We start from the raw sequence: 13,298 nt of genomic DNA on the forward strand, positions 1-13,298 counted from the left end.
GGAATGGAAATTGTGAAATAAATGTTTAACGAGTATTATGACTATTAACTTGTTGACATTGTGCCAGGGGCTTAGCTAGCTAGCTACATTAGTGATAGCGCTGAAACCCCTAGAGGGCTTAGTTCTTCCTGATGTCGTATTACTGTTAGGTATGGACACAGTCAGCCCAGCCGGTAATACACATGTCCCCCATGGACCGGCTCATACATAAAACATCCTCCATTCAAGCTGCAAAGGCATTGGTTTCCTCCTTAACTCGATTTAAAGTAGCAGATAATGGACCCTGTCATATATTTATGTAGTTGGTGCTGTAGATTAACTAATGAGTTCTAACGTGAAAAATGGATTCTAACTTCGAAAAGTTTACGCCCCCCCCCCCCATATAAAAACCACGACGACTGATAAAAAGCTCAGATCCGCGATTGAATCCATGGCCGAAGCTTTGCAGTTCAGTTTAGCCTGCACTCAGCAGGCTGTATAGAAAACTCCCCTGGAGCCACAGAACGCCCAAATGATCTGCCATCAGTCCAGTGTAGGGAATATGTTCGAGATGCCCTAGCCCGTAGCTGATTTCGGAATAACATTATGCTGGAGGGGTCTCGCCAACCCACGTGGATCCATCTGACAAGCCATCCATCCACAGTCCCTCAGTCGCAGCCAAAACTACTCTTTCCCATACGCTTGTACTATCTATAGTATGACAGCACAAGCAGTTAGCTACCAAAAACTGGCAGACATGTTTACATTTGGTTAGTTTGTGTTATTTAGATGGAAAACGTGAGCTAAATACGGTAGCTCTATAGTTACTCTTAGAAAAAGAGTTTCCAAAAGAGTTCTTCAGCTGTCCCCATAGGAGAACCCTTTTTGGTTTCAGGTTTCCATGTACATGGAACCAAAAGTGTTCTACCTGCAACCAAAAAGGGTTTTTCATAGGGTTCTCCTATGGGGACAGCCGAAGAACCCTTTAAAAGGTCCTTGACCTTTAGGTCTTTCCCTTACCCTGTTCACTTCCATGCTCACTGAAGCCCATAAAAATGCTTGTTCTCTGTTGATGCTGCTGGCTGTTTGAGATGTTTTAGAATAGGGGTGTGCCGATCTCATTGTATTCATAATCACATCCGTTTTATCACACTTTATAGTCGTAATCGGATTTAGTCGTGATCAGACAACCCGGAAGTGCGCATTCACTCGGAGTGCATCTCAGAGTGCATTATGTTCCTTTTAAACGACCCCGACAGATGAAAATGCACATGATACTTACTTAGTTCTATTCAATTATTAATGAAATAGGCTAATAAATAGTACTACTACTGCCTGCATTTATTCCAGGCACAGATTTAGATGAATGTCAGCTATATATTGTTGTACTTTTGAGAGGAGCAAAACTTTTCTCTCCCGCAACTTATGCCAGCCAACATTATACAATACATTTTAAAAAGTATCTACATTTGTCATTTTATTTTCGAATGATCTGTCACTCGGTAAACATGCCTGGGTGAGAATAAATAATAATAGCAAGCAAGCTTGGGCTTGGATCATGACGTAATGACAGACGTCGTCAGCAATGAAATAATTATACGGACAGACAACATAGGCCTACTAAACAACGACAAGTAGACAGACAAAAACAATCATGATGTTGTCAGCAAAGTCAACAGGAAATAACTAGATTGAACAACGATGACTAGCTACAGATTCTGATTCATACATGATGTTTGAAGATCGGGAGACGTGTGCACTGAGACGAGTGAAATGGGGAAATGAGAGCAGAGGGAGAGTGGCTTGTTCTAATCCAATCGTTGCAGCAGGCTCAACTGATACTCCATCTGATTCGTTACAGACAATATAACTAGCCAATAGCTGTTTAAAGCACACAGCGCTTAACACTGTTTGAGTGAAAGAGCATGCTGGCAGCTGAATTATTATATTTTTTCTTTCACGGATAATTACAAAAAATACTTGTCATAATCGTATTCTGAAAATGTTCCATATCTGTTACAATACTCGTTTTGCCCAAGTACTCGGCACACCCCTACTTTAGAAGACACGTTGATGGTAGGGACAGCATCCACTTTGAGAAGAAACTTATTTCTGAAGCCCTCCTTCCATTATTGATATCCGTGAAAGTTCTCTGGGATGAAATGGGCCCTGCAGATGGACGAGTAGACGCCCAATTCGACCACCTCATTCTCACAAATGTATTGAATTAAGAGGAATGTCGTTTTTCATTTACTGTGTGACGCTGACCGCGGGAGGCTTTAGGATTGTTTCCAAAGTTAGAGCTGATTTTGAGAACCGTAAACTCACCTTTTAAAACAACATTACAATAGTATAACAATTGATTTAAGTTTGCAATTTGGGAATGTTTTCTTTGTGTTCTCTTAGTGATTATTATATGCATTTCTGGCATTAGGAAATAGGTGCTACACTCTCTTTAAAGGCTCGTTGGTGGAAAAAAAACTGTGAAAATATTTGTAGTATCTTAATAAAATTTTCCACCACCATGCTAGGGTGACTAATGCTAGTTGCTGGTGTTGCGGTCTGCGTTCAACCAGGGATAAACAGACTCGCGATGTGCAACATCTGGAAGTTGTCCGAAAATCTGAAAATGGTGGTGGAATTTTTTTATTTTTGTTAAGACGGTAAGCATATTTTTACTGATGAGCCATTAAATCAAGGTAAATCAGGTTAAGGAGGAAACCGATGTCTTTGCAGTTGAATGGAGGATGCTTTATGTACCAGCCGGTCCACGAGGGAAAGTAGTGTGTTGCTGGCTGAGTACATTAAAGTCGTACGTAAGATGATAAACGATGTAAAAGGAATAATATTGCCATCTTGTGGCTGGTTAGGCTACATTAGTGAATAATGGGGAAATGCTTTGCCTGATGACTCAAATGGAATTATTCCACTGCTCTATCGTTCGCTACATACAGTACATCAATCTGAAACTGCCATCAATGAAGTTGTTTGTGGTGACGTCAAAATGAGGGGTGTTGTAAAAAATAAAATTAATCAAAGACAATGACAAATTTCCTAAATTCCTCATTACTTATGCTTGTTCTTGCCCGACTAGTCAAGCGCTCTGGAAATCATCGGAGAGGTTGTCAGAAGCAGACTCATTGTGGAAAAGAAACTAACATCTGTGGGCATGGCGTAGTGTTTGGCCGGAGCAAGGAGTTTGAGTAGCCAGGCAAGGAAATTCTAGCTAGCTTTAACACCCTGTGTTTGTATGTTTTACTCACTAAAAATGAGTCTGAAATGGGAATTTGAATCTTTGTTAAATATATTCAAGAATAGTCAATAGTAGGATTCATTTTCTATCAAATGTTCACATTTCCTTTAACATTCTGTGCTGTCTCACTCATCAAAAATAATACGGACACATGTTTTATAAATTATTTATAAATGCTTTATGAATGGGAAAATACAAATGACAGTACATTGACTGCATAGAAGCACCTCACAACTAAGCACTTCAGACCTTAAATGTTGGTGTTATAGATCAGTGGCAAACTACAGTTAATTACCTTGAAGTGCTTCGTTATAAATGCTTCATGGGAATGGGAAAATGGATTTAACTTTACTTTGACTGCATAGAATTCCTACATAGACCCTTCATGTGCGCGTTATAGACTAGTATGACCAACTTAGGCCTAATTGTGATGTGGAGAGGTGTTAATGAGTTACGAAAGCGTTATGATATGACCCTCAACTACACTATTTGATCCATACAATTTACCCTGAGGATTCAACCCTGTGGGGATCCTCATGCCCCCTTGACCTCTGAGAAGAAGTAGTTATGGGCCTATACCGGCCTATATATCAGCATAATTTTCTAAATGTGTTTGGGCCTTTTGGAATATTCACAAACACTTTTGAGAACATCCATAATGATAACACTACATTGTCATTGTAATATGAGCTATTGCATGACATGAAAGTATTATAGATATGCTATTGATATATACTTACCTTTAAAAATGTTGTTGGGACCTGTTATATCACATTCATGAAATGCTTATAGATGTGTAATAAATGCGTTGTGATATGTAGTCAAAGTAAATCTTTACCCTTTGGTATGGAAGAAGAATAATTCATGATCTGCTTTATGGAGACTTAGCGTAAGTGTTGGGCAGTGGTGGGATTGGAGGGACAGTTAGGGCTGGCGCTGGTGCACACTGCTGCTATGTCCTGAACACAATGCCTAACTTCATTTGCTGCGGTTATAGAAATTCATCCATATAATTGGATGATTTGAAATAGAACGAGCCACACAGTATAGATCCTCATGAATAACACACATTTGAATGCCTCACTGAGACCGTTATTACACAGAGGTGTGAAACACTGATCAGAAGATTATACATTTGTATTGTTTCATGAATTAACTGTTATACCGCAAATACCCTACTGTCAATTATGTGATTTTAACCATTGTACTTGTATTCGTATGACCATGCAGACATTATTTACACAAACGTATGCAATTCATTCAAAAAGATGCCTGTGATATTTACAGGGCTACTACTTTCACACCAACAACCCGTACAAAGAGTGGCCCAATGCTTTTGAGGAAGGGCAGCAGAAGGCCAGAGATGGAGACCTGAACAATGCTGTCCTACTACTGGAGGCGGCCATTTTGCAGGACCCATCGGACTCGGAGGTAAAAGATCGTTGAGTTCAGTGGTGTAGAGAAGGGTATACACAAGTATATGCCGTATACCCACATATTTTTCAGTGGGCATTGCGTATATTTATTTCTTAATCCCCACAATGCTTATTAAAGTAGTGTAATGGAGGTATACGTTGTATAGATTAATAAGTCTGATGGAACAGATCAGAATGTTTAGCTTAAAATGTTGATAAACTATTATTTATTCACATTTTAAGAGCAGCTATGTACACACAGAGATGGGCTTACACGCAAATGTTCCAAAATGCAATTTGCGGAAAACATTGTTCTAAAATGCGCACGGCACATACAAGCGGTTTCATGGACAGAGATGAAAATATCCGTTAGAAAGGGGAGATTTTAAGATGCATGAACTATCACAGGTTGCTAATAGTGCTCAGCGATTAACCGACATTTTGTTTGTGCACATTGCACAGTTTCTGTAGAGATACATCCGATCAAGCCAGAACTATGCGAAGTAGTAGTAGGGAGTTGTAGTTTCCAACAGGCCAATATTCTATATAGTTTAGTGCAGAAAACTTGGTAAAGCCTGCTACGAAAAAGAGACAGAAGAATGCTTCGCGAGGTATCTCTAACTGAAAATACAGGCTCTAAGTGATTTGATAGTTGCAGTTCAGCAGTCAGGTAACAGCTCTATGGAGATGAGATGATGACTTGGAAGTCATCAAATAAAACAAATGTAATATACACAACTGAAATATTTTATGGAAGTAAAGTAATGTGAATAAATTATTGATAAGTGATAATCAGTAATGTGCAGTCACTACCATCATGGGACTTTTATTAATTGTATTATTTTGTATTCTTGCTGCATTCAACCCACAAAATGCATTGTGCATTTTTTGTTTAAAAACTGATATGGAAAACTGATCTTTTTTTTATAAGCCAAACGAATCCGAACCAACCTCAAAGCAATAATCGCTCATCACTAATTGCTAACATGAATAGGATAATGCCTTTGGCTGATAGACAATGAAAGAAAACCAATAGAACAGGAGAACGCATAGGGGAAAGACTATAAAATAATTGCCTACACGTTTCTATGGTGGAATTTTGGCTATAGGTATTTTGAAGCAAGGTAAGACATGCCTCATAATAGGAAGTTAAACGTCAAGGTTTCACACAATTAAGAAACAGGAAAAATATAGCGATGTTACCGTCTTCTGGTTGATGGAAAGGCTTTCTCAGAAACCTTCTCTATTGAATGTTCGCTCCACAAAAGCCGCGGCCCTTGCAGAGCAAGGGGAACCACTACTTCAAGGTCTCAGAGCAAGTGACGTCACCGATTGAAACGCTATTTAGCGCGCACCGCTAACTAAGCTAGCCGTTTCACATCCGTTACACCTACCTGGCATAATGATATCATGAATATTTGCGTCAATCCGGTGGCCATTTCTTTTGCAATTTCCATTTTATGTGCTACAGAAACACTACTAACCAAACAACATTTCTAGGTGCCTGCGCAGTTGAACTAAAGGGTAACTACAATAAATAAATGTCATGCATTTTTTTCCCAGACCTCAAACGTGGTCTCCTGATGTGGTTAAAGCATTGTTATGGACTTAGAACATCCAAGTTTGTTTTTGTTTTTTTATTTAAAAAGTTTGACTTTTTGGGGAAAATCAGAAACCTGTGAAATTCAGGTTCAGTTAACAGCCTCATTTATTTGTTTTTATTGTAGGTAACATTGTGTGAAGTATTGAGTTTACTTTATTGAATCAATTTGAGAAATGTGTCTTGTGTGTTCTTTTGTCTTATTTTATTTGTATTTGTTGAGTTTTAGCCCTAGTTCAAACACCACTCTATCGCCGCACCAAACAAATAAATCAATTTCTCTTTGGAAGAGCGGGGATAGAGAGCTGTCTGAAACCATTAAGTGAGCCGCGTCCGATTTCTTTCAATAGTTCTGCAGCTTCTCTTTTGGCCCAGTGCGGTTAAAGTAAGCCTTTGTTTCATGCAGCACATCAGAGCAGTTCTTCCACTTTCAGGAGAAATGGTAATACATATTAATATGTATTAATTGCATGCAAATAATAGTTGCTTCACTACCACACCCACAACAGAAGCACAAGCATTGTGTCGGATTTCCAGGTGGAGGACTTCTGTAAGAGGTCGTTGTTATGTCGCCCCAAAACCAACGAGGAAGTCTGCTGCAGTGTTGAGAGCAGTTGTATGAAACCAATCGGTACATCAAGCAAAGCTTTTAACCTTGCCAGGCCGCTCTTAATTTCTATTCAGTTCCACTCGCCATAAAATCGATGTTTGAACTGTGCATAAGATTTCCTTTAGTGAAGTACTGGTTAGCTCGGGAGTACTGGTGTAATATTGTTTGACTTTGTTTGATGTGTTAGTTTGGTTGAAACCCTCTCTGCGTCTTTAGGCTTGGCAGGTTCTGGGCACCACACAGGCCGAGAATGAGAATGAGCAGGCAGCCATCGTGTCACTCCAGAGGTAAAAAATGAGTTGTTTCTACTTACAATGCCTTCAGACCCCTTGACCTTTTCCACATTTTGTTACGTTAGCCTTATTCTGAAATTGATTAAATAAATAATAATAAAAAATCCTCAGCAATCTACTCACAATATCCCATAATGACAAAGCAAAGCAGGTTTTTAGACATTTTTCCAAATGTATTAAAAATAAAACACACTTTTTACATTATTCAGACCCTTTGCTATGAGAATCAAAATTGAGCCCAGATGCATCCTGTTTCCATTGATCATCCTTGAGACGTTTCTACAACTTGGAGTCCATCTGTGGTACATTCAGTTGATTGGACATGATTTGGAAAGGCACACCTGTCTATATAAGGTCCCACAGTTGACAGTGCATGTCAGAGCAGAAATCAAGCCATGAGGTTGAATGAATTGTCCGTGGAGCTCCAAGACAGGATTTTGTCGAGGCACAGATCTGGGGAAGGGTACCAAAAAATGTCTGCAGCATTGAAGGTTCTCAAGAGCAAAGTGGCCTCCATCATTCTTAAATGGAAGAAATTTGGAACCACCAAGACTCTTCTTAGAGCTGGCTGCACGGCCAAACTGAGCTGTCGGGGGAGAAGGGCCTTGGTCAGGGGGGTGACCAAGAACCCTATGGTCACTGACGGAGTGCTAGAGTTCCTCTCTGTGGAGATGGGAGAACCTTCCAGAAGGACAACCATCTCTGCCACACTCCACACATCTCCACCAATCAGGCCTTTGTTAGAGTGGCCAGACGGAAGACACTCCTCAGTAAAAGGCACATGACAGCCTGCTTGGAGTTTGCCAAAAGGCACCTAAAGACTCTGACCATGAGAAACAAGTTTCTCTGGTCTGATGAAACCAAGATTGAACTCTTTGGCCTGAATGTCAAGCATCACATCTGGAGGAAACCTGTCACCATCCCTACGGTAAAGCATGGAGGTGTCAGCATCATGCTGTGGGTGATGTTTTTCAGCGGCAGGGACTGGGAGACTAGTCAGGATCGTGGCAAAGAGTAACGGATCAACGTACAGATCCTTGATGAAAACCTGCTGCAGAGCGCTCAGGACCTCAGACTGGGGCGAAGGTTTACCTTCCAACAGGACAACTACCCTAAGCACACAGCCAAGATAACGCAGGAGTGGCTTCGGAACAAGTCTCTGAATGTCCTTGAGTGGCCCAGACAGAGCCCGGACATGAACCCGATAAAACATCTCTGGAGAGACCTGAAAATAGCTGTGCACCAACGTTCCACATTCAACCTGACAGAGCTTGATAGGAGCTGCAGAGAAGAATGGGAGAAACCCCCCAAATACAGGTGTGCCAAGCTTGCAGCGTCATACCCAAGAAGACTCGAGGCTGTAATCGCTGCCAAAGTTGCTTCAGTAAAGTACTGAGTAAAGGTTCTGAAAACGTATGTAAATGTGCTAAAATAAAATAAAAATATCGTTTTTTGCTTCATCATTATGGGGTATTTTGTGTAGCTTGATTTAATACAATTTAATACATTTTAGAATAAGGCTTTAATGTAACAAAATGTGGAAAACGTAAAGGGGTTGAGTACTTAGCGAAAAGCACTGTATATACATGTATACAGTGTCAGAGGTGGGATCGAACCCTGGTCTCCAGTTCTGATTTAAGTCGTAAGAGTCTGACTCACCTTCATTACAACAGCACAACTATGTTGTTTAACTTGATAGGGTAAACAGCAAACATAGTAATGACCTTTTTTCAATCCTCAAATAACCTAATTCAATGGGTGTTATGTGCATCAGCAAAAATTGAGTCTCTCGCCAAGAAAAAAAAGTGATTATTAAAACATTTCAAAACATTTCCAAGGAAGATGCATTCTCCCCATCCTCTCCCCATCCTACCTGAAACGACCTCACCTGGCGTGCACACAAAAAAGACAGAACCAGCACATCCTTGCACAGAAATCACAGCAGTCCCTGTCTGCAGGTGTCTAGACCTCCACCACAACAACTTGCCGGCCCTCATGGCCCTGGCGGTGAGTTTGACCAACACAGGCATGCAACAGGACGCTTGCAAGGCCCTGCACCGATGGATCTGCCACAACCCCCGTTATAAACACCTACTGCCAGGGAGCCGGAGCCCACTCCTGCAGGGGTCCCCCACCACACCGCGTAGGGGTCGTCCCCATACGCCAACCTCTTGGTACGCCCACCTCTTGGTTACAATGCATATTCAGTGGTTCCTCCTTTAAAAGTTGCGAGCTTACGCCGCAGGACTTAGAGGTCATTTGTTGTTTAGTACAGTACCCTGCGTCACCACTTCATTGCTCCAGACTAGTGCAGGGGGGAGTTAGAGCGCTGATTATGCTTTTGGGTCCTACTGTGGCTCTAACTGACTGGGCGACACAAACCTAAATGGAAAATTGTGCACAACTTCAGTATTACTGACTAAAACTGTTGTTACACTCAGGTTTTTATTATTTTATTTTGTTTGGATTATTACTGTAGTACTGTAGGCCACTCCCGACCGGTCACATTGTACAACGCCTGAGTGGAGCATTGGTCTAAAACACTGCATATCAGTGCAAGCTGTGTTGCTACACATGCTGGTTCAATAACTGTGCCGGCCTCAACTGGGAGACCCATGAGATGACTGTAGGTTTTTGTTTTTTCTCCATCTAAAAACAGAAATAAATTATTCCAAATAACAAACTGGCTTGATTTACAAATTAGTAACAATGTCTCACCCTATGTTCAAGAATGGCCTTTTTCTCGCTCATTTTACATTATTTGAAAACAAAATCATCTCCAAAATATTTAAGGGGCATTGCACTAATAATGGTGCTGACTAGGGAAACGTTCCCACTGTTCTGTTCTTAGAGCCAGTCTGCACGTTCAAACTAAAACAATGTAACTAATAATGGCATCTTTATGCTTTCATTAATAAAATAATGATAAGAAATACTCTTTCAAAATGCTGATGTTTATTTAGTTATGGATCCATAACAAATTACTATGGGAATAAATATCACTAAATTACAGAAATATTATTATTATACCTTTATTTCAACAAGGAACACAGACTGAGCTGGGCCCTGCGTATACATGTTTACACATACAGTTTAGGTACAGTGATTAACAAATTACACAAGACAAACAAAAAAATCACAGATAACATAAAAAAATACAACAGCAGATTGTTACATTTACACACACTACCGTTCAAAAGTTTTGGGTCAATTAGAAATGTCTTTGTTTTCCATGAAAACAAGAAATTAGTGACAAAATGAATAGGATACTGTATATAGTCTAGATGTTGACAAGGCTATAAATAATGATTTTTAATTTAAATAATAATTGTGTCCTTCAAACTTTGCTTTCATCAAATAATTCTCCATTTGCAACAGTTACAGCCCTGCAGAGCTTTGGCATTCTAGTTGTCAATTTGTTGAGGTAATCTGAAGAGATTTCAACCCATGCTTCCTGAAGCACCTCCCACAAATTGGATTGGCTTGATGGGCACTAATTACGTACCATATGGTCGAGCTGCTCCCACAACTGCTCAATAGGGTTGAGATGTGGTGACTGTGCTGGCCACTCCATTATAGAAAGAATGCCAGCTGACTGCATCTTCCCTAAATAGTTGGTGCATAGTTTGGAGCTGTGCTTTGGGTCATTGTCCTGTTGTAGGAGGAAATATGCTCCAATTAAGTGCGATCCACAGGGTATGGCATGGCGTTGCAAAATGGAGTTATATCCTTCCTTCTTCAAGATCCCTTTTACCCTTTACAATTCTCCCATTTTACCACCACCAAAGCACCCCCAGACCATCACATTGCCTTCACCATGCTTGACAGATGGCGTCAAGCACTCCTCCAGGATATTTTCATTTTTTCTTCATCTCACAAATGTTCTTCTTTGTGATCCGAACACGTCAAACTTAGAGTCGTCTGTCCATAACACTTTTTTCCAATCTTCCCGTCCAGTGTTTTATTTTTATTGGCTAGTCTGAGATATGGCTTTTTCTTTGCAACCCTGCCTAGAAGGCAAGCATCCCGGAGTCACCTCTTCACTGTTGACGTTGAGACTAGTGTTTTGCGGGTACTATTTAATGAAGCTGCCAGTTGAAGACTTGTGAGGCATCTGTTTCTGAAACTGGACACTCTAATGTACATGTCCTCTTGCTCAGTTGTGCGCCGGGGCCTCCCACTCCTCTTTCTATTCTGGTTAAAGCCAGTTTTCGCTGTTCTGTGAAGGGAGTAGTACACAGCATTGTATGAGATCTTCAGTTTCTTGGCAATTTCTCTCATGGAATATCCTTCATTTCTCAGAACAAGAATAGATTGATGAGTTTCAGAAGGAAGGTAGTCGTTTCTGGCCATTTTGAGCTTGTAATCAAACCGACAAATGCTGATGCTCCAGATACTTAGCTCGTCTAAAGAAGGCCAGTTTTATTGCTTCTTTAAACAGCACAAACGTTTTCAGCTGTGCTAACATAATTGCAAAAGGGTTTTCTAATGATCAATTAGCCATTTAAAATGATAAACTTGGATTAGCTAACACAACGTGCCATTGGAACACAGGAGTGATGGTTGCTGATAATGGGCCTCTGTACACCTATGTAGATATTCCATTACAAATCAGCTGTTTCCAGTTACAGTAGTCATTTACAACATGAACAATGTCTACACTGTATTTCTGATCAATTTGTTATTTTAATGGACAAAAACAAGGTCATTTCTAAGTGACCCCAAACTTTTGAACGTTAGTGTTAGGTTATTCTCCTAATAGCACAATAGCTTGCATTACCCAAAGCAGTTACAAGCAATACAAAAAATCCTCCAATAAATGTTTAAAATGTGCAACAGGGGGACATGTCTCAAGTTTAGTCTGCAGGCTATTCCATAAGCAAGGAGCGTAACAGGAAAAGGCAACCATACCCAACTCTGTGGAGATCTCAGGGGCCTTAAGTGTAATCCATGCTTGAGACCTGGTTTTATGAATTATAATTCCAATGTTGATAAATGATGATAAATAAGAAGGTATTTTATTCAGAAGTTCTTTATAGACATACATGGGATCATGTTGTTCTTGTCTCATGGACAGCGAAGTCCAACCCACATTTTTATCTAAAACACAGTGGTGAGTTCTGTAACTAGCACCTGTAATAAACCTAAGTGCACAATGATAAGTAGCATCCAGCGGTTTAAGTGTGGATGCCGTAGCATGCATGTAAATCATATCCCCATGATCTATAACAGACATAAAAGTAGCTTGCACAATTTGTCATGTCCTGTTTCTATAGAGGAAGCCTAGCTTTTTGCAATGTTCGTTAACATGCATTTTAAAAGACAGTTTATCATCCAGCCATATCCCTAAGTATTTATATGCAGAGACCCGATTCATTTGAGAGCCATCTAAGCTCGTAAGTGCAAGTCTATTTTCAACTTTCTGGACCTATTAAAAATCATAAATGTGTTTTCTTAGCATTTAAAAGCTTCAACTGTAAAAAAGACCCTTGTAATATCTTAAAATTGGTCTCCAACTGTGATAATGCTTGGTCAGCCGTTGAAGCAATAGAGTGCATGACAGTGTCATCAGCATATAGATGAATTTGACACTATTACCTCATCACCGATATTGTTTATGCAGAGAGTGAACAATAATGGACCAAGTATTGAACCTTGTGGCACCCCTTTAACCAACTCCAATGGCTCCGACTGGATGGCGTCAACTCTAACAGCCTGACTTCTATCCTTTAGATAGTCATGAAACCAATGACAGGCATCCGATTCCAGTCCTATTGACGACAGCTTACCCAAAAGTATTGCATGGCCTACAGTGTCAAAAGCTTTAGACAAATCTATGAACACTGTACTTTCTATTATCTAGGGCATTAGCAATATCATTTACAACATGCACAGTGGCCGAAGTGGTACTGTGTTTAGGTCTGAAGCCAGATTGATTGCTAGAAAGAGTATTGATAACAGTTCAAAATGGTTGTAGTTGCCTATTCACCAATTAAATTTTGCCAAACAGGAGAGCTTAGAGATGGGCCGATAATTATCCAATTCACTATCATCACCTCCCTTGGGGAGTGGTAAAACAAAAGCTGTTATCCAAGCTTCAGGAATCTTTCCTACAACTAATGTTTGATTTGAAGATGTGCGTCACTGC

General features: G+C 40.2%; 1 protein-coding gene across 2 annotated transcripts in view; it reads left to right on the forward strand.

The window, feature by feature from the left end:
• pex5lb (peroxisomal biogenesis factor 5-like b) overlaps positions 1–13,298 on the forward strand; it is a 156,962-nt gene that overhangs the window by 129,120 nt on the left and 14,544 nt on the right. For both annotated transcript variants that reach the window (XM_024435030.1, XM_024435031.1), the window contains 3 exons: positions 4,520–4,663; positions 7,074–7,144; positions 9,109–9,324. In XM_024435030.1, coding sequence (XP_024290798.1) covers positions 4,520–4,663; positions 7,074–7,144; positions 9,109–9,324 — 431 coding nt within the window. The remainder of the gene's footprint in view (positions 1–4,519; positions 4,664–7,073; positions 7,145–9,108; positions 9,325–13,298) is intronic.

This window comes from Oncorhynchus tshawytscha, linkage group LG10, assembly GCF_018296145.1.
Source record: "Oncorhynchus tshawytscha isolate Ot180627B linkage group LG10, Otsh_v2.0, whole genome shotgun sequence".
Taxonomy (NCBI): Eukaryota; Metazoa; Chordata; class Actinopteri; order Salmoniformes; family Salmonidae; genus Oncorhynchus; species Oncorhynchus tshawytscha.